The 24,675-nt window shown below is 44.7% G+C and overlaps 1 protein-coding gene across 1 annotated transcript in view; it reads left to right on the top strand.

Annotated features, from left to right (window-relative positions):
* The first annotated feature begins 374 nt into the window (after positions 1 to 374).
* LOC126356333 (facilitated trehalose transporter Tret1-2 homolog) overlaps positions 375 to 24,675 on the top strand; it is a 65,730-nt gene continuing 41,429 nt past the window's right edge. The window contains exons 1-2 of the mRNA XM_050007316.1: positions 375 to 504; positions 10,629 to 10,755. Of these exons, the coding sequence (XP_049863273.1) occupies positions 390 to 504; positions 10,629 to 10,755 (242 nt within the window). The 5' untranslated portion in view covers positions 375 to 389. The remainder of the gene's footprint in view (positions 505 to 10,628; positions 10,756 to 24,675) is intronic.

The following is a 24,675-nucleotide window of genomic DNA, read 5'->3' as shown; positions in this document are numbered from 1 at the left end:
TTAGACGGAGCTGTAGAGACTAAAAATTGTATGGGAAGGCAGATAGTTTAAGGCATCCAACAAATAACTGAGAACATTTGTTGCAAGTGGTATTCCATGATGATGAGTTTGACAAAGGAGAGGAACTCGTGACGGGTCGCATCAAACTGGTCTGATGACCGATAGCAGAAAGGGGTGGTATTAAGTAACTCTGTATTCGATTTGCAGAAGACTAACTACTAGATGAAAGACGTTTCGTTGCAACCTGATTAACTTCTAATTATAGCTGTGCAGACCAACTCTTCTGTTGACGGCAGACTGTAATTTTGCGGCAGTGTATTCGAGATACGAAACCTGCAAAAGAGAATGAGGCATGGCTTGTGTTACAGAGGCGTCAGACACAGTCGACGATGGCGGTGGAGACGGCATCCGCAGCCCAGGAGCTGATGCTCGACGAGAATGTGGAGCCTCCAGCGGGCTCAGCGCCGGCGAAAACGTGGCCCCAGTACCTCGCCGCGCTCACCGGTGAGTATCCAGTATCCAGAACCCAGCACCGCTCAGTGTGGCCCCAGTACCTCACCGCGCTCACCGGTGAGTATCCAGTATCCAGAACCCAGCACCGCTCAGTGTGGCCCCAGTACCTCACCGCGCTCACCAGTGAGTATCCAGTATCCAGTACCCAGCACCGCTCAGTGTGGCTTCAGTACCTCACCGCGCTCACCGGTGAGTATCCAGTATCCAGAACCCAGCACCACTCAGTGTGGCCCCAGTACCTCACCGCGCTCACCGGTGAGTATCCAGTATCCAGAACCCAGCACCGCTCAGTGTGGCCCCAGTACCTCGCCTCGTACAAGGATGAACGCTTAAAGTACAGTTCCCAGCACTGCTCAGGGTAGCCCCAGTACCTGGTTTCACGCACCGAAATGTAGCTAGGTCCTAGTACCAATACACAGCACTCAGTACCCAACATTGATCTAGCCGATGAATCTCTCGATTGCTGGGGCAGCTCTCACAAGTGGAGCATACACCCAACCGGTCGCCGATTTATGTTACCTTTAATACGACTGTGGTGAGTGTGGCAGTCACGAAGTTTTGATCATCACCCCGGAAAAATAAAGTTAAGTAATTAATGTTTTGTTACATTAGATGTTACATGTTTTGTTACATGAGATGCGTAGTTTGGAATATATTAAAATTCCGCGTCACAATGCCGTAGCATGCCGCTAGAGAGGTATAAAACAAAATGGTGTGGCCAATCTACTCTTTATTTTGCCAATGTGGTAATTCCAGCTGTATCGCTACCTTCGTGCATATTTACACACACTGCCAGATTAAAAGAGTGAAATACTTCGACAACATGCTTCGATAGCACTGTAACTTCGTGTATATGCGCACCAGTAGCGGATATGTAAATGATTACAGTTGCAATTCTCTGTGACAGCTAGAATTCCCAACATAGTCCATTCCTGTAGTCCATGTTTAGTGTTGTTTCCAGGCCCGGTAAGGCCTATAAATAGCATAAACATCAGATTTTGAGTGATCACCTTGAATGACGAGGAGATGCCAAGTACCCGTGTGAGACAGCGTTATCAGCACCTGATTCTGAAAGCACAATTTTAGATGGAAGCCTCATTGTGGGTCTCTGTTCCCCTGAATGGACAAATAATGCAATATGAAGTTCAGTGTAGAATTTGATTGCGATAGTGCCCCGATATTGGAATGCATGGGAAAGTGATGGGAGGCATATCTGTGGTCAGAGTTCAAGTCCAACACGTCTGATCCCATAAGGCAAGATCACCGTACTGCACACCTAGAACGTTGTAACTCATTCACATCTGCATCTGCCATTCAAGAACAAGAAGTGGACTCCCTTCAACATTTTGTCTCAACCCTCATCATTGCTCGGAGAGTATCAGTAGCCGCACTAGGCAGTTACCGTCCCAGGTACAGTGCAGGCTGCCATTAACATTGGAGTAATGGCATGCCGATGAATGGCACCGAGTTGTGTTCAAGTGTGCATTATAGTTATGCTGTACGGCGAGCGACCATTGTCACTGAGAATGGCGACAATATGTGAAGAGGTCCAACTCTTCCAATGTTTTGGAAAGGCACAACGGTGTTACTCTTGACGTAACTGTATTGCAGCCATCAGATATGACACCAGAGCATGGCTGGTAGTAATTGAGGGATCTCTCATGGCACAACGATACGTAACGGACGTGCTGCGTTCCCATGTGCTACCTCAGAAGTGACAGTATCGTACTGTCATTTCTCAACAGGGCTATGCCCGTCCGCACATGGCAACTGTCTTTATGAAATGTCTGCGTCATGTTGAGGTACTCCAATCGACAGCAAGAAACACAGATCTGTTCCCGATGCAGCATGTGTGGTCTTTAACTCCGTCTCAGTATCAGTACCGAAGATACGAAAGACCAGTTACGACGGTTGTGGGACAGCTTGCCTGATGAGAGGATACGATAGCTGTATGACACCCTTATCAGCTGAACCACAGCATCCATCCAGGCCAGAGGGGTTGCGTCTACTGATACGTGGGCAAATTCCTTATAAATTTGACTGGCTTTTGTAATCACCACAACAGGTACCTTTTGAGCCCGTGAAGTATTACATCGTTATTTCCTCCTCTTCTGCGTGCTTCGTTTTCTTTCTGAGGCAGCGTATATTATAACCTGTTCTTGTACGAATCTCAAGTGTATCCAAGAAATCGAGCTGCAAGGTTTTACGAACGATTAGCAGTACCACATGAGAGCGCCAGCCATCGAACATCGGCATAGCTGCAACCTTCTCAAGCGCAATAAGAAATTTAGAACTACATTACTGACGAAAGCAGTGAAAGGTCCCACAGTGGCATAATCACTAGGTACAAGGCACCCAACCCAGTGCCTAATTAACTTCATCACCAACAATGACGGCGAGATGCATTTTGTGTGTGTAAACTCTATTAAGACTGAACGTAATGAGAATTACATGTTAAACTGTCTGGTAACCTCTACTAGCCACGACGAGAAAATTCTTAACACACTGCCAGAAAAAATAAAAATTTTTCATTTCCAGTGTATTCAAGATTTATTTTTGCAACACGGCATATGGAATACACGAATAGATTACATTTGCAGATCAGTAGCACAAGAGGTTCTGAGCTATCAGGTATCGACCCATTCCCAAACACTTGTACTAGTATGTGGTGTAGCCTCAATGGGCGGCAATGCATGAATAGATTACATTCGCAGATTAGTAGCACAAGAGGTTCTCAGCTAACAGGCATTGACCCATACCCTAACACTCGTACTAGTGTGTGGTGTAGCCTCAACGGGCGGCAATGCAAGCGCTGACTCTGGCATTCAGTCGATCGTATAGATGGGGAATACTATCCTCGAATATGTTTTGCCACGCCTGCTCGACCTGTTCACGTATTTCTGTAAGAAATGTTGATCGGCGAATCCCAGGAGTCACTTCTCGTCCCATCAAATCTTACAAGTCCGGAGATCGTTCTGACCAGGGAGGTTCCTGCGCGTCTTCCAGATCACGTTGAGTTTCGCGGGCAGTGTGTCGGAGAGCATTATCCTGTTGGAACAAAGAACGGGTCTATTAACATTCTGCACGTACCGAGCTCTGATTAGCAAACCCTCCAGAAACACCAAAGGTGAACGGGAGTTGTAGCTTGTCACCTTATGGCCTGGGATGAAACCAGACTGCCGGCCGTGGTGACCGAGCGGTTCTAGGCGCTACAGTCTAGAACCGCGAGACCGCTACGGTCGCAGGTTCGAATCCTGCCTCGGCGACGGATGTGTATGATGTCCTTAGGTTAGTTAGGTTTAAGTAGTTCTAAGTTCTAGGAGACTGATGACCTCAGCAGTTAAGTCCCATAGTGCTCAGAGCCATTTGAACCATTTTTGAGACCAGTGTGTCTTGGGCAAACACACTCTACGAGGCAGCGCTAGCCACGTCTACATAGTACGCGCAAACGACAGTTACTTGCGTGCAGGCAGGATCTGTTTTCATCGCTGAAGACAACTATGCACCATTCCGCCTTCCAAATGAACCTGTGTCGGCACCTGTTGCGCTGCACACGTCGTTGCTCTGGCGTGAATGGAACATTGGTTAGGGGTTACGTGTCCGTTGAACCATTGCTAAAAACCGGTCCGCAGCAGTTCGTTTTGACACGTCTGGGCTCACAAGCCTTCTTATCTGTGCTGTGGTCGATGTACCACCTGCCACAATTGCCCTTACAATACGACGATCCTGGCAGCCGTCTGTGGTGCGTGGACGTCCAGAACCTCGTCTGCGGGTATGAGAATGTTCACGTGACCACTGACACCAGCACCGTTGCACAAGTGACGCCCCTCCATGACAGGGACTGCGCGGCTCCTGCCGCCGGAGGTTCGAGTCCTCCCTTGGGCATGGGTGTGTGTGTTGTTCCTAGCATAAGTTAGTTCAAGTAGTGTTTAAGTCTAGGGACAGATGACTTCAGTAGTTTGGTCCCTTAGGAACTCACAAACACATACTCATACACACATACAACTGACGCAGCTCGTCCAACGTGTGTCGCAATTCTCCGAAAGGATCATCCCGCCACTGGGAAGGTCACAATTTGGGAACCTTTCAGATTCGCTCATTTGGTTGTAGAAGCCACTAATGTGTCTCCGTGGCATAGTTGGCTCATCCTTCACACGTTTGCACCGGCCTTCTGGTTATGAGCATTCCCTATTAGAGGGTAAACAGTGGAACTCTGGTAGCTATGCCACTACGCTATCTGTTGGCGGGCGACGTTGAAACCATCATCAATACAACTACGACCTCCCCCCCTACCCCCTCAAGTGCCACATATCGTCTTCGTATCAAAACTGCCTTGTCTTTCCAGTTGTACTAATTTTTTCCGGCAGTGTGTACCATCACCTCCAAATGAACAACGAGAGAATGCACAGTAAGGGAGAGTGGTGCTTGGAGCAGCCTTCGGTTTGATGATCAAGCTACCGTTTATCTGAAAAATGGTGAAGTCGTAAATTATAATAAAAAAAGATTTCTCTTTGAAATCTTTTCTCTGGAGCTTGTCTTTCGATGTGTTCAATTTTGCAGAGTAAGACATTCGATTCTGTCTGCAGCGAATGCCTTAGCGAACAAAGTATGGGAAAAGTTTTCATATGAATGCGATTGTGAAGTTTATATACCACATCGTAATCCAGCTGGTTTAACCGAAGATTGCTGGTTACTGAGTCTTTTAGTGGGAGCTTGCAGTATCTCGAGGCGCTTCGAGGTGCTCCAATGAAGCCTTTAATCTGGGCGTCTGATAAGGTGCTACATACTGTCGAATGTCAGTAGTTGATTCGTTCGTCAAGTATGAAGATGGATAAAGCAGACCAGTGAGGTGTGATACAATTTCTGGTTGTTATGAGCGCTGGAAGTCGGTAAGACCACGGCTAAGACAGAACTTCAAGTCAACTGATATAGAAGTGTCAATCCAGATTCCAAAATCCTACCGCGAGTCAATACGTACCTTCATTATACCTCAAATTAGTACGCAAATTGATGACTTAATCCAGTGGACCTTATATAAATGAATATCGTGTTCTAGCATGGATCTTGCACTGGCTTACTTGGCGGTCTAATTCGGATTTGGTTAAATCCCAGGTGTCGGTTCATTTAACAGCAGTCAGACTGACATGTGAGATGCTCTGTCTAGTAGGTGCTGCGGGTATTAAAACTAAACTAAACTCCGCACGGCCATGAAGGCCCAACGTTACTTCCCGGCCGCAGTGTCTTCTTCAACCCAGAGGCATCATTGGATGCGGATATGGAGGGGAATGTGGTCAGCACACCGATCTGCCGGCTGTATGTCAGTTTTCGAGACCGGAGCCACTACTTCTCAGTCAAGTAGCTTCTCAGTTTGCTTCACAAGGGCTGAGTGTACCCCGCTTACCAACAACGCTCGGCAGACCGGATGGTCACCCATCCAAGTGCTAGCCCAGCCCGACAGCACTTAACTTCGCTGATCTGACGGGAACCGGTGTTACCACTGAGGCAAGGGCGTTGGCGGGTTTCCCAAATACCGCCAACTAAAGGATGTGCCGTGGGGGCCGAGACTTGGCGAAAATAGTCGCCGCTAGGACTATAATGCACACTACATGTTGTTGACATGGATCGGCTTCGATAACAGAGGATTCTAACTGCAGATAGATGAGACGTACCGCATTCGATCACGCGCCAATTTAATGCTGAAACAAGGAAGAGCGGTGAGCATTTAAACCATCTCCAAGCTGTGAGATTCAGAAACCATAGTGCTGCATTTGTACCTCTGTTCACAGTACAGCACGGAGCACAGAGATTGGCATATGCGCGAGAACACCTAAGCTGATGTGTTGTGATACATGCTGGTAAGCATCGATGGAAGGAGAACGTCGAAAATCACATATGGCAGCAGGGGCCCGTTCAGGCTAGAGACGGGATAATTCTGTTGTAGTACATGTTCACAGTGGATGCAGGAAAATGATCCAAAGGACTATCATATTTTTACCTTTGTTGAACCACAGCATACCTTAAGCGAGGCAAGGCGTCGCCCATAGCATCGCTCCCAAATTGTCTGAGAAACACACTACAACCATTACGGTGCTCTCGGGCCTCCATCACATTATTCACATTACTCACTTTCTTGCAGTACATCTGCATTCTGAATTACGCAAAGATAAAAGGTTTGTGGAACTTTGTTCTCTGGGAAGCCTTCAGTTAAAATTTTCATCAATATCCACATTCTTTGAAGTATTCTACAAAGTTAGTAATCCCATTCATATGGTAAATTTTATGTTGGTATTGCTCTGTTCGTCTTACAGCACTTAATATACTGTCCTTTCTGAATTTAAGGGAGAGTTTATTTGCAGAGAAAGATTTATTAATTCATTGATAAAAGTTGATAAAATTTCTTCTTGTTCTGTCGGTGTAATTGGGTTAATTATAATGCCTGAATTATTTGGAAAACGTACAAGGAGTGCTTCATGTTTATTAAGATACGTATATGTTAAGTGGAAGGTCATTCACTTGTATATTGTTCATCATTACTCTACCGCCAAAACTGGGATGTTGTTGAAGGATATTTTCTCAGACTTTTAGTAAAAGTGACCCGAGATTTCCTGTGGCTTGTTACAGAATAATTGCCCTTTTGTGTAACGTACACACGTTGATTCTTACTCATGTTGAAAAACCTCCGAAAAGACATAGATGACGCTCAGACAAGCAGTTTAGTATAAGACACTTCGGGCCTCAAATTTCAGGGAATACCCCAAATGTGGATAACAAATGTTGAACGTGTGACGTCACCAGATGACGTACCTCGCCGCACGTGCAGCGGTTGAGTCTATCGCCCCTGATCATGCCAAGTCAAATATTCATATCGGTGTTGCTCCGGGCTTATGTGCGCGACTTGAGCTCATGGGGCTCAGGGTTCGAGTCTTGCGTCTGGAAGGCTGAATTTTTTCCATTGTGCCCGACAGTTGTGTGTTTACACTGAGTATTAAGATTTATTATTTTACTGTCAATCTCCTCGCCTCCGCTGGTTTACAGGTATTGCAAAGTGCAGTATAACAAAAACCTACCATATTGTGTCACAATTGAATGAGTAGAAAAAGTTGGACAAAGGCGAAAGAAAATCAAAATAAGAACAGCTTTTAATAGGTACAGCGAGGACAGTGATTTTGTAACTTCTATGTTTACAACAGATCGCATTTACAAAAGGTGTTCGAAATTTGCACCATTTGCTCGAATACAGAATTGCGTCTTTCAATTGTCACTTCACCGCGCCACCTGTGACTCCATATGTTCAACATTTCTCGTCGATTTTTGGGGTACTTCCCGACATTTGAAACATCATACATTTTATATTAAATTATTTTTCTCAACAATAGCCATGTAGATTCGGGTGTTTATAAACGTTAATAAGAACCATGCTGTAGACTTTTCCGGACTGCACTGCTGATGAAATATTCTCGAGCTTCCATTCAGGTAGATGAGTTGAAATCCGTGACGTTTCTTCTTTGCCAGAATATAAGCAGAGTGACAATCAACGAAATCTCCCGGGATTTCGGTGCAGACACTCGGATGGAAGCCTGAGAATATTTCATCACAAACAGCGTTTCCTTTGGTTTCTCAGCCTAATTTACCATTGTATCTGTATTTCAGTGTAAATATAGGAACAATAGTGTAAACTTCCTTCTTGGAGCAAAAATAGACAACAGTAGTTTCCACTTGTCTCTGTCATAGCAGGCCTCTGTGGCCGAGCGGTTCTAGGCGCTTCAGTCCGGAACCGGGCTGCTGCTACGGTCCCAGGTTCGAATCCTGCCTCGGGCATGGACGTGTGTGATGCCCTTAGGTTAGTTAGGTTTAAGTAGTTCTAATTCTAGGGGACTGATGACCTCAGACGTTTAAGTCGCATAGTGCTTAGAGCTATTTGAACCATCTTCGTCCTACAAGTTGTGTCCAGTTCTGCTCCATTCTGTCTCAGATTTGTTTTTCCGGCAATGTCAGTTGTAGTTTGACACCGATACACAGCGGTCTGGGTGGGTTTACTGATGAAGAGTTGGCCGATATGCACCTCGTGCACAGGTTCACTGAATGCAGTGGAATAGTGACACAAAGTCTCAATGGTCAACTGTTCCCTCACAAACGGCCACCACATCACGCTGTGTTTTGTGCTGGTACGTTTAATGGTTGCATATTACAGGCTTATCATTGCTGTGAAGGAATTTTCTCTTAAACAAAGATAATTCTGGGAAGACACCAAGTAACTCATAATTGAATTATTGCTTCTTAACAGGCTACGGGATACCGCGGGCACTTGTTATCGAAATATTCAGACAATATCACAGATCAACCTCCTAAATTCTGTCGATCCAGTTCTAAATCACCTGTAGAGCTTTCAGTGCCTTGGATCAAAGTCCTTTCATCCAAGTGGAAGCAAGCCTCAAGGTCTTGTTTTAAATAACGCTTTTTAATTTCGACGTTGCCTAACGTAGAACTTGTGCTTGCTTACTTGAAATAATCGCCCGAGCTAGATCTACACTTCTGGCCATTAAAATTGCTACACCACGAAGATGGCGTGCTACAGAGGCGAAATTTAACCGACAGGAACAAGATACTGTGATATGCAAATGGTTAGTTTTTCAAGCATTCACACAAGGTTGGCGCCGGTGGCGACACCTACAACGTGCTGACACGAGGAAAGTTTCCAACTGATTTCTCATACACAAACAGCAGTTGACCGGCGTTGCCTGGTGAAACGTCGTTGTGATACCTCGTGTAAGGAGGAGAAATGTGTACCATCACATTTCCGACTTTGATAAACGTCGGATTGTAGCCTATCGTGAAAGAGGTTTATCGTATCGCGACATTGCTTCTCGCGTTGGTCGAGATCCAATGACTGTTAGCAGAATATGGAATCGGTGTGTTCAGGAGGATAATACGGAACGCCGTGCTGGATCCCAACGGCCTCGTATCACTAGAAGTCGAGATGACAGGCATCTTATTCGCATGGCTGTAACGGATCGTGCAGCCACGTCTCGATCCCTGAGTCAACAGATGGGGACGCTTGCAAGAGAACAACCATCAGCATCAACAGTTCGACGAATTTTGCAGCAGCATGGACTATCAGCTCGGAGACCATGGCTGCGGTTACCTTTGACGCTGCTTCACAGACAGGAGCACTTGCGATTGTGTACTCAACGACGAACCTGGGTGCACGAATGGCAAAACGTCATTTTTTTCGGATGAATCCAGGTTCTGTTTACAGCATTATGATGGTCGCATCCGTGTTTGGCGACATCGCGGTGAACGCACATTTGAAGCGTGTTTTCGTCATCGCCATACTGACGAATCACCCGTCGTGAATGTATGGGGTGCCATTGGTTACACGTCTCGGTCACATCTTGTTCGCACTGACGGCAATTTGAAGAGTGGATGTTACTTTTCAGATGTGTTACGACCCGTGGCTCTAGCCTCCATTCGATCCCTGTGAAACCCTACATTTCAGCAGGATAATGCACGATCGCAAGTTGCAGGCCCTGTACGGGCCTTTCTGGATACAGAAAATGTTCGACTGCTCCACTGGTCAGCACATTCTCCAGATCTCTCACCAATTGAAAACGTCTGGGTAATAGTGGCTGAGCAACTGGCACGTCACAATCCGCCAGTCACTACTCTTGATTAACTGTGGTGTCGTGTTGAAGCTGCATGGGTAGCTGTACCTGTACACGTCACCCAAGCTCTGTCTGACTCAATTCCCAGGCGTATCAAGGCCGTTATTAAGGCCAGAGGTGGTTTTTCTGGGTCATGATTTTTCTGGGTCTATGCACCCAAAGTGCGTGAAAATGTAATCACATGTCAGTTCTAGTACAATATATTTCTTCTATGAATACCCGTTTATCTTATTCATTTCTTCTTGGTGTAGCAATTTTAATGGCCGGTAGTGTATATCCGTTCCAAAATTCTATACCACTTCCCGAAACATTTTCTTCCAATCTGTGATCAGTTTCATCTATATCCTTGTGCTCTTATTGGAGCTTAAACCGCTGTGATAATCACAACTGGCAAGCTGTACAATTTACAAGATGCGCCTAGCTATTATCCTCTCGCTGTCTACCTTCCCACAGTGACGCTGAGTTCGCTGTCGGTGGGCACCGTTCTCTCGTGGACGTCTCCCGCCCTGATGGAGCTCCAGGACGTCAACGCCACATCGGCGCCCTTCCACGTCACGCAGGATGAGGGTTCTTGGATCGGGTAGGTAATCCCACAGTTCACAGACAAAACAATTTAAACATCTAGAAGCAACGGTCCTCTGTATACCAAATACCCGGATACGTAAATTGATTAAAGGTGTACTCATCTTTGACGATTAGAGCATCCACGAGAGTGTATTAGTTTTTTCATCAAGTCTCTTGTTTCCAGGAGTGACGTTGTGCATTATAGCCGTCAAATGTATCATTTGGTTATGGACCATTGTAAAGGGCCACCGATAATGCCAAGTACTTTCGTAGGACCACGTTAATAGTTCTTCAGAAAATTTTGAAGGGTCATCATTCTGGTTCATCATGTGGTTAGCTCGTCCAATTGTGGGAGTTGAGCGGCCTTCAGATGTGACAGTTGCCCTGTGTGACTTAAGTGAGAACGTAAGATAACTTACATGTTGGTATACCGTATCACCATCCAGTGAATAGGCCGTCGTTAACAACACGACGCGGAGGGATACTTGTGAATCATTTGTAGCGATTAAACTCGGTTCCGTACTTGTTCTATCAGCTATCGTCTGCAAGAATGGCGATGCCGAAAGGAGAGATCTCACTCTGTCAATATTTTGCTGTTATAGCAAGAGCCATTGTGAACACAGCTATCACTTCAGCTACGGCAGTGACAGCACAGACATCCTTCTCCACATATGTTTGACCCCATGAGTCAATATCATGGTTCGGTCTTTCAACAGGACAGCACTTGCCCTCATCCGCTGATGTCTGCTAATTGCCTGTGAGATGTTGAGGTATTTCCCTTTCCAGCAGGATCTGTCGATCTGTACCCAATAGAATTTGGTATGGCGCCAGATCGGACGTTAATTCCATCTTAGTGATATTATACAGGATATCGAGGACCAGTTAGAACAATTGCTAACCAACGTACTTTAATGGAGAATACATATGTATGACAAGGTTCCCAACCAAAGAACGACAAGCATATTTGGCCAACAGACTGGAACTTCTTGCTGGCTGGGCACCAGCATGGTGCTCATACAGTCTGCTCCATTGTCCAGTTAACTAGAGGGTGTAATCAAGTAAACGAAACAGCATAACCTATCAACACGTAAAGTTACATTTCCCATCCTCGTCTCCTTACATGTCATTAACCTTTCTTTGTCACAATGTATATAAAAAATTAACAATTTCTTCCTTTATTTCTAGCCTAGCCAATCCTCCGAAGGGCGACCACGTAGCTAATATCGTGTATGCCTCACTCACGTTTCTGTTGCGCAGCAGCCAATAATTCCGTAATGACGTAAAAGTACGGACAATGCAGAATGAGTTGTAATCTACAGTCGCATAGATTAACAAAACATGCCGTTCTATATGTTGCCACAAGTGTACTAGTGGGAATAAATTGTTTCAGTTGAAGGAAATCTCCACTGTATTTTGCTACTATTTACGCAGACCGTAGGGGAGTCTGTGTTTCTTCGCACCGTGGTCTATGCACTCGCTTCGAAAGAGTACGGCGGTTAAGAACTGATCCGCACTGTCTTCTAAAGCTATCAGAAGTGTGAGTTCAGAACAAGTAGTTACCAGTCTTACGATCTTCTTACAATCATAGTACATCTCACATGGCACACATGCACTGTAGCTTAGGTGGTTACTGATGGCCATTTTGAGGATTTTCTTGGATTTATAGACTGCAAGTGTTCTTTTTCAAATTAGTCATGTCCACTTCCCATACTTCACCGCGATGCAGTGACAATGAAGAAGTAATGACGGAAACAGAAGATAGGCTCAGAAATGCGATGAAATTCAGGGTGAAGGAATCGCCATGCAATGACAATGAAGAGGTAATGACCGAAAGAAAAGATAGGCTCAGAAATGCGTAGAAATTCTGGGTGAAGGAATATCAGTGCTGCGCGCCCTTAGCCGAGCGCTCTAAGGCGCTGCAGTCATGGACTGTGCGGCTGGTCCCGGCGGAGGTTCGAGTCCTCCCTCGGGCATGGGCGTGTGTGTTTGTCCTTAGGATAATTTAGGTTAAGTAGTGAGTAAGCTTAGGGACTGATGACCTTAGCTGTTAAGTCCCTTAATATTTCACATTCATTTGATCAAGGAAATCAGTGACAAGATTCGCTGATGGGGTTTAGAACGAGTCTCAATTCATCCGAAAGCTTTCTGAGTAAGCATATGTGCACATCACAAGGCAACCCTCTGACGTCATACGCTTGCGGCAGAGAGGGAGGGGTTGATGTGGGAGGGCAGTCATATGCGTGTGTGATCTCAGGGGACTGTGCTGAGATGTGTACGTATGTTTAGGCAGCAAGCTCTCAGGTAAGTCGAGACTTGTTACCGGAAATGACATCATTATTATGTAAGAGGGAACTGTATTGAGATGTATACATATGCTTAGTCAGAAAATTCCCTGACGAGATGGTGGATGTCGGGCTGCATACTGAGTGGTTGTTCCGTTAGAATGTCTGGTAAAATACGGTGCAATGATTTGGAGAACTAACTACCAGTTTTGATGAAACAAGAAACTGTACTGAGGGACCTATATGAAATGAAAATTCGTTATGCCGTTCTTTATAAGCATAGAATTTATGGATATATTACAATTGTCTTTGGATTCTGTTTCATTGGCGTCTTTTTACATGCATACAAATATTCCGGATGATGGTCTTTTGTTGACTGAATCGGGCAATTATAATAAAGCGACGTACAGCTTCTGCGACAAATCATAGTTTTTCCAAAAACATATTATACAGATAATTTTATTCTGTTAGTGTCCTTATTATAAAGGCTTCCGTTGTACTTCCTAAACATATTATTTGCTACTAAGCGTTAAAATTTGGGATCGGAGGCCCACTTGTACGATTTCCGGTGGATGTGATCTTCTCCTGGTTAGATATCGCTAGCTGTTAACTACTTGTTGGCTTGTAAATGCTACGTACTAATTCAGTGCTGAACGATTGAAAGGAAGTAGACTCTCCGCCGAGCGGGATTAGCCGAGTGGTCTAGGGCGTTGCTGTCCTGGACTGTGCGGCTGGTCCCGGAAAGGGGTTCGAGTCCTCCCTCGGGCATGGGTGTGTGTGTTTGTCGTTAGCATAATTTAGGTTAAGTAGTGTGTAAGCTTAGGGACTGATGACCTTAGCAGTTAAGTCCCATAAGATTTAAAACACATTTGAACATTTTAGGAGTCGACTCTCCGCTGTAGCACAGCCATACGACTAGTTAGCCTTTCATTCAGTTTCTTTGGTAAAGCGATGTCAGCAGCACACAAACTGCGCATATGTTGGATCTATGCTGAAGTCTTGCTTCTGGTGCAAGTTTATTTTCTAAGCAGTTGTGAACCGCTTCGCTCGTAAGTCTGTCGCTGACTATAGATTTAAGTAGTTGCTTAATCTGTGCTGACTTCTAGCAATTTCTAATACAGCCCAATCCCCTACACTCGCCCCACCACCCTTACGTCGTCGATGCGACGTCAAACCCTAATATGTACTCCTTATTCTTCACTACTGCTGCACATACACGCAGGTTACAATTCGTGCCACTCGAAGTGATGCGCACTTACGATGTAGGCACACAGAGTTAACAGTTGCAAGAAAGAATAACCGTTGGGTTTCTGGTTAATGGACGCAGTAATAAGCAAACTGAATGCCGTTCTTTGAAGTAGAGGACTGATGTCAACAACCTGATAGTTAATAACCCCGCTTTATTGGCGGAAAAAGACAGCCGAAGCTACACAAGGGTTGATTAGTAACGGAGTACCGTCCTGTAGCAACTTGTGTTTTCATCTTCACAGAAAGAACCAATGTCTGCATGTTCTGGGAAACACAAGGCCGTGAGAAAAGCGTGTAACACAAATAAAGAGGGCCATATAATGTTCTCACGAAATGCGACAAAAGAAGTATTTGATGTGATAATATTTACCTGTCACATGTGATATGTAATCTTGAATTTGAAAATTTCTGTATGACTGGAACGTTCACGTTTGTATATATAATCTCAGCACAGGAATTAAAAAATACATTTCAACCTGTTTTGCTTTAACGCAACCTAAACACCATATAGAACATGTGGACTTTATAAAGCAACAATTTGCTATCGAATCGATTCGGGCCTTTTGCAGTTTTCATGTGTTTTAAACTACACAACGGAAGCTCATCTGGGTTGTAATGCATCTGGCTCACTGGTGGAATAGGACGAATTTAGGTGCAATCTAGTTGCTCGGTTTCAAAAGAAATATTACTGACAGTTGTAGATTCTTAGTGTTTGAAGAAAAATTTTAGACAAAACGTGGGATCCTACCCCAGAGACGATTAGCTTTTAAGCTAGTGAGCGTCTCAGTGTACGTGCAGTGAAAGGAGGAATCTCATCCGCTTATCGCAGGGCGATGGCATCTCACCTCGACGAGTTCGGTGTCGAAGTGTTCCCGCGTTTGCTTTCCCTTATCGCTACCAAGTTGAATAGTCAGTTCACGTCAGATAAACTTCGCGCAACTCGCCCGTCAGTGTGACGATAAGTGCTGGCTGGCGACTTCAGGGCACATCTGGTTGTAGGCCATAAGCGTACGCGAGAGATATTTCGAGAGAAAGGGGCGAGGCAACCGGAGGCACTTCCTTCCTTCCCCCTACCTTCTCGACCCCCATGGAAGTTTCAGTATAGAAATTCGATTCATTGCAAAATTCTTACGCCACTCTATTTATGTATCTACCGAATTGAAAGTTTGTCCGTTCTGCACTACGTTGCCAAAATGAGGCAGTAATATTGTGTTCTTAGCAATCGTTAAAAAACTTTGGTTTTCTTGGGTATCGTACGGCTCACAATAAATTACATGATTCTCTGTGGCTTGCTGCTGGTAGTAATAGACCAGTAGAGCAATACTGGGTGTTGTGGTCCTTGTATCATAGCGCCTTTCTTAGCCTATTTTACACCTCATTAACTTTAATTCCGGAAAAAGGTAGGAACACACGACGCAATACTGACCCTACAACTCATCTTAAAAGATAGGATACGGAAAGGCAAACCTATGTTTATGGCATTTGTAGACTTCGAGAAACTTTTTGACAATGTTGACTGGATTACTCTCTTCGAAATTCTGAAGATAGCGAGGGTGCCATGCAGGGAGTGAAATGCTATTTACAACTTGTGCACAAACCAGACAGCAGTTATAAAAGTCGAGAGGCATGAAAGGGAGTAAGTGGTTGAAAAGGTAGTGAGACAGGGTTGGAGCCCGCCCCGATGTTACTCAGTCTGTACACTGAGCAAACGTAAAGGAAACCAAATAAAAATTTGAAGTCGGAATTAAAGTTAAGGGAGAAGAAATGAAAGGTTTCAGATTTACCGATGGAACTGTAATTCTAACAGGAACAGCAAAGAACTTTCAAGAGCAGCTGAACAGAATGGGCAGTGTCTTAAAAGAGGGATATAAGATGAACATCAAAAACAGCAAAAGAACGATAACAGAGCGTAGTCGATTTAAATCAGATGATGCTGATGCAATTAGATTAGGAAACGAGGTACCTAGTAGATTAGTTTTGCTACTTAGGCAGCAAAGTAACTGATGATGTTCTGAAGAAGAGAAATATGGCCTATAATAAGTTAACACAAGCAAAGAATAGAAGCTTTTGAAATGTTGTGCTACAGAATAATGCTGAAAATGAGATAGGCTAGATCATGTAAATAACTAGGAAGTACTGAACCGAACTGGGGAGAAAGAATTTCACGTCACTACCTGACTAGAATAAGGGCTGGGTTGGTAGGACACATTCTGAGGCATCAAGAGATCACCCATTTAGAACTGGAGGGAAGTGTGAGGGAGACGGGGGTGAGTAAAATCGTAGAAGGAGACTAAGAGATGAATACAGTAAACAGATTCAGTAGGATGTAAGTAGCAATAGTTACTCGGAGATGAAGGGGCTTGCATAGGTTAGAGTAACATGGAGAGCTGCATCAGACCAGTTTTCGGACTGAAGACGACAACAACAAGGAATGTTATCCATTAAAAGATCTATTCATTTGTTTCCTTTAACTGTAGGTTTAGACAACAATCAACAGTTTTAGATGTTCGTGATAAAGACTGTAGATTTCAGAACTGATGGTGAATCGCTCCGAATCACTACCTCCAGAAATACGGTTGCTTGTACTTGAAATTGCTACGATGAAATATTTATGACCTTATCTTTGACCTAAAAGTTGTTGGACTCTCTTCAAAGGATATAGCAGAGGGAAATGAGTTGGCTGTGTTCTTCCACAGATGCTGCCCCACGTCTTTCTTTTACAGAAACATCTTGGAGCCAGTCTTCTGACAGCTACCACATCTTAACTGTCTCTGTGAAGATCTCCCTTGACGGATTCTAGCTGATATAATGATTTCTCGTTGTGTTTTTCGTTAGTACATCTGTTTTTGAACAACCTAAAAGCTAAGGCGGTCTGCTGAGGTCACATTCCATTTTAAACAACTGATGGTTATACACTTCAACACCATAAGTTGTGTGTCTTCTTCTACGCTCCATCAATGTACCCGCCTGCAACAAGTGAATAACACAACACGCCACATTGTCCGCTGGAAGTGAAAACAAAAATTTGTTTAACGTTCGTCGATTCCGAACTAGTGATAAGTGCAGGGCGTGAATACCACTGATCATGTAGAAACAGAATTATAAATTCTTTGATCCGTTTCCACGGTTACACAATAACGTATAAAAGCAGGGACAATAGTAAGACGAAGGTTCATTCCTGTGCCGTTAAGAACTGGCAACACAAATTAATTTGAAGTTGGTTTTAGAAAGTTTCAACACGTTCATCCACACGAACGCTGCATCGGCCAGGGTAACACTGCAAATGAACAACCCTAAACTTGAAGTTTTCGGTACACATACATTCATATCCATTTACGACATTGAACGTTGAAAAACACAGACCTGGAAATAATGGCATTAAAAAGCCCACGGCCTTGCCGCGGTGGTAACACCGCACCCGTCATATTCCCGAAGGGTAAGCACTGCTGGGCTGGGCTAGCACTTGGATGGGTGACCATCCGTATGCCGAGCGCTGTTGGCAAGCAGTTAGCATTCAGCCCTTGTGAGGCAAACTGAGGAACTACTTGATTGAGAAGTAGCGGCTCCGGTCTCGTAAACTGACATACGGCCGGGAGAGCGCTGTACTGACCACATGCCCCTCCACATCCGCATCCTGTGATGCCTGTGGACTGAGGATGAAACGGCGGCCGGTCGGTACCATTGGGCCTTCATGGCCTGTTCGTGCGGAGTTTAGTTTTCTTAGCCATTAAAAAGATCAAACTTGAATTTTTATTATAGGTGGCAAACTTCAGTTGTTGGATTACACCTTAAACACATTTATCTTGTTTTCATAATAATTGAATAATAATGGAGTGCTGAGCATATTGTATGTGATGGAGTTTCTTCTCTTGACTTTATGTAAGGAATACGCCTAAGCAGAGCTTTTCCCACCGTCCCCCCTCCCTCTTTCCCCACCATTGTAAACATATTTTTGAAAACACCTGTTAACAGAATCAAAATTAAATAAGTATTCATGTGAGCTTATTTCCTCCTTCTCCCCTTTTGAGGAGCGGTAGTCAATGTCACTGAATCAGTGGCTGTTATTATGGGTGTCTAACACGGTTATTTCATTTTTCTGATACCATTCTGTTTCATATTTTCTATTTACTACCTTATTGATTATTTTGTTAGGTACTTGCTGAATCCAGGCGTATGAGACGTAATTTCAGCTTATTACGTTAAAGAAGGTGACATAAATAATATATACAGAAGTCATATTCAAATGGACTAATGACATAATTTGTATCTTTTATTTTAGTAATCTATCAAGAGACACACACCTAAAAAAACATTTGAATCACCCGTTGCCCACAACTCCTGAAGACAGACGTTGACTGTGGATACTGTAGCACAGACACAGCCCCTTTGACTGTTCAGAGATGGCCGGCCGCAGTGGCTGAGCGGTTCTGGGCGCTACATTCTGAAACCGCGCGGCCGCTATGGTCGCAGGTTCGAATCCTGCCTCGGGAATGGATGTGTGTGATGTCCTTAGGTTAGTTAGGTTTACGTAGTTCTAAGTTCTAGGGGACTGATGACCTCAGAAGTTAAGTCCCATAGTGCTCAGAGCCATTTCTGATCTGTTCAGAGATGTCACTAAACCCACCCAAAGATGTAAACAACCATGCATGAGCAGCGCCTGTTAGACGTAGGGGATCCGACAGCCGATCAGTTCCAGTCTTTCCAGAAGGAAGGGGGTACGCGGCTCGTGTTGTCTGTAGTTCAACCACGCCTAGACGATCGATACCGCGGGTAGATCGGGTCCGCATTGTTACTTTGTGCCAGGAAGGACTCTCAACAAGCGAAATGTCGAGGCGTCTCGGAGTGAACGAAAGCGATATTGCTCGGACATGGATGAGATACAGATAGGCAGGGACTGTCGATGTCATGCCTCGCTCAGGCCACCCAAGGGCTACTACTGCAGTGGATGACCGCTACCTACGGATTGTAGCGCGGAGGAAACCTGACAGCAACGTCAATATGTTGAATAATGCATTTCGTGTTGCTACAGGGCGCCGTGTTACGACTCAAACTGTGCGCAATAGGCTGCATGATGCGCAACTTCACTCTCGATTCCCATGGTGAGGTCCATCTTTGTAACCACTACGCTATGCAGCGCGATACAGATGAGCCCAGCAACATCCCGAATGGACCGCTCAGGATTGGCACCAAGTTCTTCTCACCAATAAGTGTCGCACATGCCTTCAACCAGACAATCGTCGGAGACTTGGTTGGAGGCAACCCGGTCAAGCTGAACGCCTTAGACGCACAGTCCAGCGAGTGCGTCAAGATAGAGGTTTACTGCTGTTTTGGGGTGGCATTATGTGGGGCCAACGTACGCCGCTGGTGGTCACGGAAGGCGCCGTAACGGCTGTACGATACGTGAATGCCATCCTCCGACCGATAGTGCAACATTATCGGAAGCATACTGGCGAGGCATTCGTCTTAATGGACGACTCCCAACCCCACCAGCTAATTCTCATCTTGCACATCTTGTGAATGACTTCATTCAGGATACCGACATAGCTCGACTAGCGTGGCCAGCATGTTCTCCAGACAAAACCCCTATCGAACATGCCAAGGATAAATTGAAAAGGACTGTTTATGGACGACGTGACCCACCAACCACTCTGAGAGATCTACACCGAATCGCCGTTGAGGAGTGGTACAGTCTGGACCAATAATGCCTCGATGGACTTGTGGATAGTACGCCACGACGAATACAGGCATGCATCAATGCAAGAGGACGTGCTATTGGATATTAGAGGTACCAGTGTGTACAGAAATCTGGATCACCGTCTCTGAATGTCTCGCTATATGGTGCTACAACTTGCAATGTGTGATTTTCATGAGCAATAAAAAGGGTGGAAATGAAGTTTATGTTGATCTCTATTCCAATTTTCTACACAGGTTCCGGAACTCTGGAAACCGAGGTGATGTAAAACTTTTTTGATGTTTGTATATTCAGTGTTCAAATATGAATGCTTTGCAACAGCTTAAGTTTCTTTTTATCCTCTAAAATTTAGTTACTTGGAGCATGACACATTTTAAAAACCACTTACTCAGTTACTCAAAAATTGTGAAGTTTCGAATATTTCCTCGTCTTTGATAATTTGCTATGGAAACATAAGGTGATGCTCGTGGACCAGGAGAAAAGTATGATTGACAGCTAGGTCTGTTCGTTGACCGGTGAATTGTTAGCTGACTTGCAACGTCTGAGTTTCACCACATGCCAGCAGACAAAATACTACATCAGGTGCCTTGCAAAGCCATGAAGCATATGTGATGATTAAATTAGGACCATATACGAGGAGTGTTTGCTCTTCAAACATTTTGTGTTTTCAGTCTACAATGTGTAACGTCCCCTTAGAAAAATTAATGAATTACTGTGCTGATAAACCTCTTACATTATTTGATTTTCAAACAGCTGTGCAGAACTGAACGTACTCAGACATTTCGCTCTTTGCTTATTCTGATCAACCCTAAGCTGACACACAATATTTTTAGCGCAACACAATTTGACTTTCAATAATCCCTACAAAAGAATGGCCCTGACTAACATTAACCTATACCTTTCACAACTCACTTACCTCACAAAAATCTTGCTCCCTGCCGCCGTTGGATAAGCAGCTGCAGCAGCAAGTCGTATAACCCTAGCTTACTGATTTGTTAGATAGTTTAGTTAATTTCTTTGCTTGTTTTTGGGTTCTTGCATTATTTAATTCATATATTTCGGGCGTATTATAGTATTTGAGGGTTGTAGCATCGCGCCTTAGTACCTGAATAGTGTAAATTCGCGTAGTCGTCTGTCTTCTGTTTTTGTTTTGAACAGCCAGTGTCGGTTGGTCACAGCTACAGTCATTGTGCTCCCTGCCGCCGTTGGATAAGCAGCTGCAGTAGCAAGTCGTATAACCCTAGCTTACTTATTTGTTAGATAGTTTAATTAATTTCTTTGCATGTTTTTGGGTACTTGCATTGTTTAATTCATATATTTCGGGCGTATTATAGTATTTGTCAGTTGTAGCATCGCGCTTTAGTGTTTACTTGGTAGATTCTTATTTAAACTGCGTGTGAGTTTCGTATAGGAGGTGCAATTTCGAATTTTAGTAACTGTAATCGTAAATTCAGCAGATTGTAGCGCAGTCGTTAGGCATTTGTACAGGTTAGTTGATACATTCTTTGCGTGTTTTGCTTGCGTTATCTAGGCACGGACTCGTGTTTCAGTAACTGTTGTTCAACATCGATTAGAATGGACAGGGACTGCATTTGCTGTGTTCGGATGAGGGCTGACTTGGCATCCCTTCGCTCACAGCTGCAATCGGCGCTGACTTCGGTCGCGCAGCTTGAGGCTGTTGCCAATGGGCACCACTGTGGGGAGAATCTGAAATCTTCAAATAAAAATAATGAAGTAAGCGATGGGCGTATCAAAAAGATATATACATATTGTTAATCAGCGTGAAAAATAGTATAAGATAGCGTTTTCAAAATTTTGATTATCATAATTTTCATCCGGACCCTTATGCCGTACGCGTGCTAAAGTAGATCTAGAAGCACGCGTACACGTACGGCAGCAGGGGCAAACTTAACACACTCACATACACCCTTACCCTTAATCCAAATAAATACAGATTCATTTACAGACACTGCCTATATAAGCGAGCGATGCGCGCAAAGCGTCTTAATCGCGCTGCTGCTGCTGCACAGGCAACTGCATTGAACGCCGCCAACATGCCACGAAGGAGATACATTCGTCGTAAGCGGCCTACAGTGTATAAAACGATCGAGAACATCGAGTTCGCTACAACATCTGGTGATAAGAAGAACCGCATACCAATTAAATCTGTTGCCGCTACTGCTCTTGTGGATGGACCTTGTGTATTTGTTGGATGTAGAGTTAATTTTAGCGTTGATATTAACGACACTTTCGGTCATGGTAATGGTTGGCTTACAGTAGCTATTGTACGAGATGGGTCTGGTACTCCATCTGTACCAGGACTAGAAAGTTTTGTTGACAGAGATATAATTGCCTATCGTACTTATCATATTGCTGAACTTGCTAATAAAGACTTTGGTAAATCCGCATATATGTCGCCCTCTGCACTTGTGTTGTATAGTCGTAATAAGAGGAAAGTGTCTGTAAATGAATCTGTATTTATTTGGATTAAGGGTAAGGGTGTATGTGAGTGTGTTAAGTTTGCCCCTGCTGCCGTACGTGTACGCGTGCTTCTAGATCTACTTTAGCACGCGTACGGCATAAGGGTCCGGATGAAAATTATGATAATCAAAATTTTGAAAACGCTATCTTATACTATTTTTCACGCTGATTAACAATATGTATATATCTTTTTGATACGCCCATCCCTTACTTCATTATTTTTATTTGAAGATTTCAGAGTCGTAATAAGAGGAAAGTGTCTGTAAATGAATCTGTATTTATTTGGATTAAGGGTAAGGGTGTATGTGAGTATGTTAAGTTTGTTGGTGACTGTACTTTGTATTTTCATAAATAAATTGATCTACAAGACCAATTGATCTGTAGCGTAGCCGGCGGTTGTGGTTTCGGGGGAAGTTTTTTTTTTGGAATGGAAGGAGATACATTCGTCGTAAGCGTCCCGTCTGTCCCCAGATCGGTCTGCCGCTGTGGTTGCCCCGGTTGCTGCCCGCAGTGGGGCTGAGCCCTCGCCTGTGGTTGATTGGGAGGTCGTTCCAAGGCGTGGCAGGCAGCGAAAGGCGTCCCCGGAGGCTGATCAGAAAGCCTCCCCGGTGCGTCTGACAAACCGGTTTCAGGCACTGTCTCTGGCTGAGCCAGATGCACCTGCCTGCCCTGTTTCAGAGGATCATTCTCAGCCTTCAAGGTCCGGGCAATCGCAGAGGGTGGGCTTACTGGTAGTTAGGAGCTCCAATGTTAGGCGCGTAATGGGGCCCCTTAGGGATACGGCGGCTAAGGAGGGGAAGAAATCCAGTGTGCACTCCATGTGCATTCCGGGAGGAGTCATTCCTGATGTGGAAAGGGTCCTTCCGGATGCCATGAAGAGCACAGGGTGCAGCCAGCTGCAGGTGGTGGCACATGTCGGCACTAACGACGTGTGTCTCTTTGGATCTGAGGAAATTCTCTCTGGATTCCAGCGGCTATCTGATTTGGTGAAGGCTGCCGGTCTTGCTTACGAGATGAAGGCAGAGCTCACCATCTGCAGCATCGTTGACAGAACCGACTGCGGACCTTTGGTGCAGAGCCGGGTGGAGGGTCTGAATCAGAGGCTCAGACGGTTTTGCGACCGTATTGGCTGCAGATTCCTTGACTTGCGCCATAGGGTGGTGGGGTTTCGGGTTCCGCTGAATAGGTCAGGAGTTCACTACACTCAGCTGGCGGCTACACGAGTAGCGGAGGCTGTGTGGCGTGGACTGGGCGGTCTTTTAGGTTAGAAGGCCTCGGGAAAGTGCGGGATGGGCTGCAATGTCAAAGGGTGCTTGGCAATTACAGGACGTGCTTGGATCAAGGAACAGTCGGAATTATAGTTGTAAATTGTTGTAGTTGCGCTGGAAAAGCCCCTGAGCTTCAAGCGCTAATAGAAATCACAGAAGCTGATATCGTTATAGGTACAGAAAGCTGGCTAAAGTCTGAAATAAGTTCTGCAGAAATTTTTACGAAGTCTCAGACGGTGTTCAGGAAAGATAGATTAGGCAGAATTGGTGGTGGAGTGTTTGTGTCTGTCAGTAGTGGTTTATCTTGTAGTGAAGTCGAAGTAGATACTCCGTGCGAATTGGTATGGGTGGAGGTTATACTTAACAGCCGAATTAAGTTAACAATTGGCTCCTTCTACCGACCCCCAGACTGCGGAACAGTTCAGAGAAAGTTTGAGTCTCGCAACAAATAAATACCCCACTCATACGGTTATAGTTGGTGGGGACTTCAACCTACCCTAGGTATGTTGGCAAAAATACTTGTTCAAATCCGGTGGTAGGCAGAAAACGTCTTCCGACATTGTCCTAAATGCTTTCTCCGAAAATTATTTCGAGCAGTTAGTCCACGAACCCACGCGAATTGCAAATATTTGCGAAAACACACTTGACCTCTTAGCCACAAACAATCCAGAGCTGATAGAGAGCATCATGACTGATACAGGGATTAGTGATCACAAGGTCGTTGTAGCTAGGCTCAATACCATTTCTTCCAAATCCATCAGAAACAAACGCAAAATAATTTTATTTAATAAAGCGTATAAAGTGTCACTAGAAGCCTTCCTAAAAGACAATTTCCATTCCTTCCGAACTGACTATGCGTATGTAGACGAGATGTGGCTCGAATTCAAAGATATAGTAGCAACAGCAATTGAGATATTCATACCTCATAAATTGGTAAGAGATGGAACGGATCCCCCGTGGTACAC

Source organism: Schistocerca gregaria, chromosome 3 (genome assembly GCF_023897955.1).
Source record: "Schistocerca gregaria isolate iqSchGreg1 chromosome 3, iqSchGreg1.2, whole genome shotgun sequence".
Lineage (NCBI taxonomy): Eukaryota > Metazoa > Arthropoda > Insecta > Orthoptera > Acrididae > Schistocerca > Schistocerca gregaria.
This window is presented reverse-complemented; position numbering and strand designations above follow the sequence as displayed.